Genomic DNA, 2273 nt, shown 5'->3' with positions numbered 1-2273 from the left:
AGGAGTTTCACGCTCGGATGGATCAGATTCCGGGAGCACCATCAGTGTTAAATGGTCCGGATTCAAAAAAGTACACGTAGTTACCGTTTAAACCAAGTGCATCACCAGACTTAATTCCAAAAAGATTCAAGATACCAGACATACCGAAGTACGATGGGACTTCGGATCCACAGGAGTACATCACAATCTACACTACGGTGGTGATGGGAAACGATTTGGCTCAACATAAGATCGAGTCAGTTCTGTTGAATAAGTTCGGTGAAACCCTCACGAAGGGGGCTCTGACATGGTACTCTCTTTTACCCGAGCATTCAATTAATTCTTTTGATATGCTTGTAGACTCGTTCATCAAGGCCCATGCAGGAGCATGGAAGGTTCAGGCAAAAAAGGCAGACATATTCAGAATTGCGCTGGGAGAATCTGAGCTGCTGCGAGAATTTGTGATTCGGTTCCAGAAAGAAAGGATGCTGCTACCGGCGGTTCCAGATGAGTGGGCAGCGGAGGGATTCACAAAGGGTCTAAATCCACTGAGTTCCGACGCCTCCCAAACAATGAAGGAGAGCCTGCTCGAGTTTCAGGCAACCACATTGGCAGATCTCCATAACCGTTATGAGTCAAAAATAAGGATAGAAGACGATTAGCTTGGGTCTTCGGTGTCGACCAAGGGACGGGGTCAAGACAAAAACCAAGACAAATTTAAGAGCGACTTTGATGTGGATCGGTGGTCCTCTAGAGGTCATTTTCTACCGTACGAGAGGACCGATGGGCGTAGCAAAAAGGGTTTCAAACATCGAATAGGGTCACTCCCGACAGAAGAGCCGATCGTGGCCAGAACAACATATCGTTGCAAGAGAAAGAGGTGCCAAGGGCCCGAGACTCTACATATCCCAGGTTATCAGACTACAACTTCAACATCAGCCTGGTAGAGTTGGTATCAGTAATGAGAAATATCAAAGAAGCGCTGTTTCTGAGGCCAATGCGATCAGATCCTAGCCAGAGGGATCCCAGTTTATGGTATGAATACCATGGAACTCATAGCCACAGAACTGGGGACTGCCGACATCTTCGCAAAGAGGTGGCAACGTTGTTAAAGAATGGCCATCTTAGGGAGTCTTTAAGTGACCGAGCCAAAATCAATTATGGCCAAAGCCGGGACACTACAGAACCTTCGAAGATAGCAGAAGGGTCTCCTCGGTTGACTATCAACATGATATTCGGAGGAAACGAAGTCAATGGTGTAACTTTTTTAACGGTGAAGAAAATGAAGATATCGGTGACGTACAACAAGAGATCCAGGAAGTTGCAGAAGATGATATCACCTTCATGGATCAGGACACTGACGGACTTCTTCTGTTATACAATGACGCTTTGGTAATATCTCTCAATGTTTTAGATTTCAAAATTAAATGTGTTTTGGTTGACCTAGGAAGTTCAGCCAACATAATACAATGGATAGTTTAGGAGTAAGCAAAGTTAACCGGGAACATCGTTTCGGCCACAAAACTCTTAGCTGGCTTCAACTTGACGAGCGTGACAACCAGAGGAGAGATTTTTCTGCCCACACACACCGAAGGAGTAATGAAGACTACTATATTCAAAGTGGTGGATGGTGATATAATTTACAATATAATCTTCGGAAGGTCGTGGATACACAAGATGAAACCTGTACCCTCAACATATCACCAGTTATTGAAATTTCTAACACCGGAGAGAATCAAGCAAATAAGAGGAGACCGGACGGCGGCGAGGGAAATGAACGCGGTGACTGTTTCCAGCAGCAAGAGGAAAGATTCCAACAAATAGAAATTATAGGAACCGATGTCTTCTTCCTTTTCGAATGAATATGATAAGAGTGAAGAGTTATCGGAATCCTATCAGGTTCCAAGATACTTTCAGGTACCAGAGGAGATGGATTCGACCAAGTTGACCGTAGAAGAACTTGAGCAAGTTGCCTTGTTTGAAGAGTTTTTGGAAAGAAAGTGTCATCTGGGAATATGGTTAAATATCTAGCTCAGGTTAGAATCTATAAATTTTCTTAAAGCTAATATTGATTGCTTTGCGTGGTCGCACTCGGATATGATAGGTATCTCATTAGAGGTAGCGGTCCACAAGCTAAGTCTAGATCAAAACTTTCCACCGGTAAGACAAAAGAAACGCCCAATTACGGAGGTCAGGAACAAGTTTGTTAAAGAAGAGGTAACCCAACTACTCAATATCAGTTCAATCAGGGAGGTAAAGTATACGGAATGGTTATCCAACATAATTGTAGTACC

At 43.8% G+C, this 2273-nt stretch overlaps 1 protein-coding gene across 1 annotated transcript; it reads left to right on the top strand.

Moving 5' to 3' along the window:
- The first annotated feature begins 203 nt into the window (after positions 1–203).
- Positions 204–641, top strand: LOC138896094 (uncharacterized). The gene has a single exon (XM_070180873.1). It carries the CDS (start codon positions 204–206, stop codon positions 639–641), a length of 438 nt encoding a protein of 145 aa, XP_070036974.1.
- Positions 642–2273: the final 1632 nt, after the last annotated feature.

This window comes from Nicotiana tomentosiformis, chromosome 7 (assembly GCF_000390325.3).
Source record: "Nicotiana tomentosiformis chromosome 7, ASM39032v3, whole genome shotgun sequence".
NCBI classification, from domain to species: Eukaryota; Viridiplantae; Streptophyta; class Magnoliopsida; order Solanales; family Solanaceae; genus Nicotiana; species Nicotiana tomentosiformis.
Note: the sequence above shows the minus strand (reverse complement) of the source record. Positions and strands in the feature narration are given on the sequence as shown.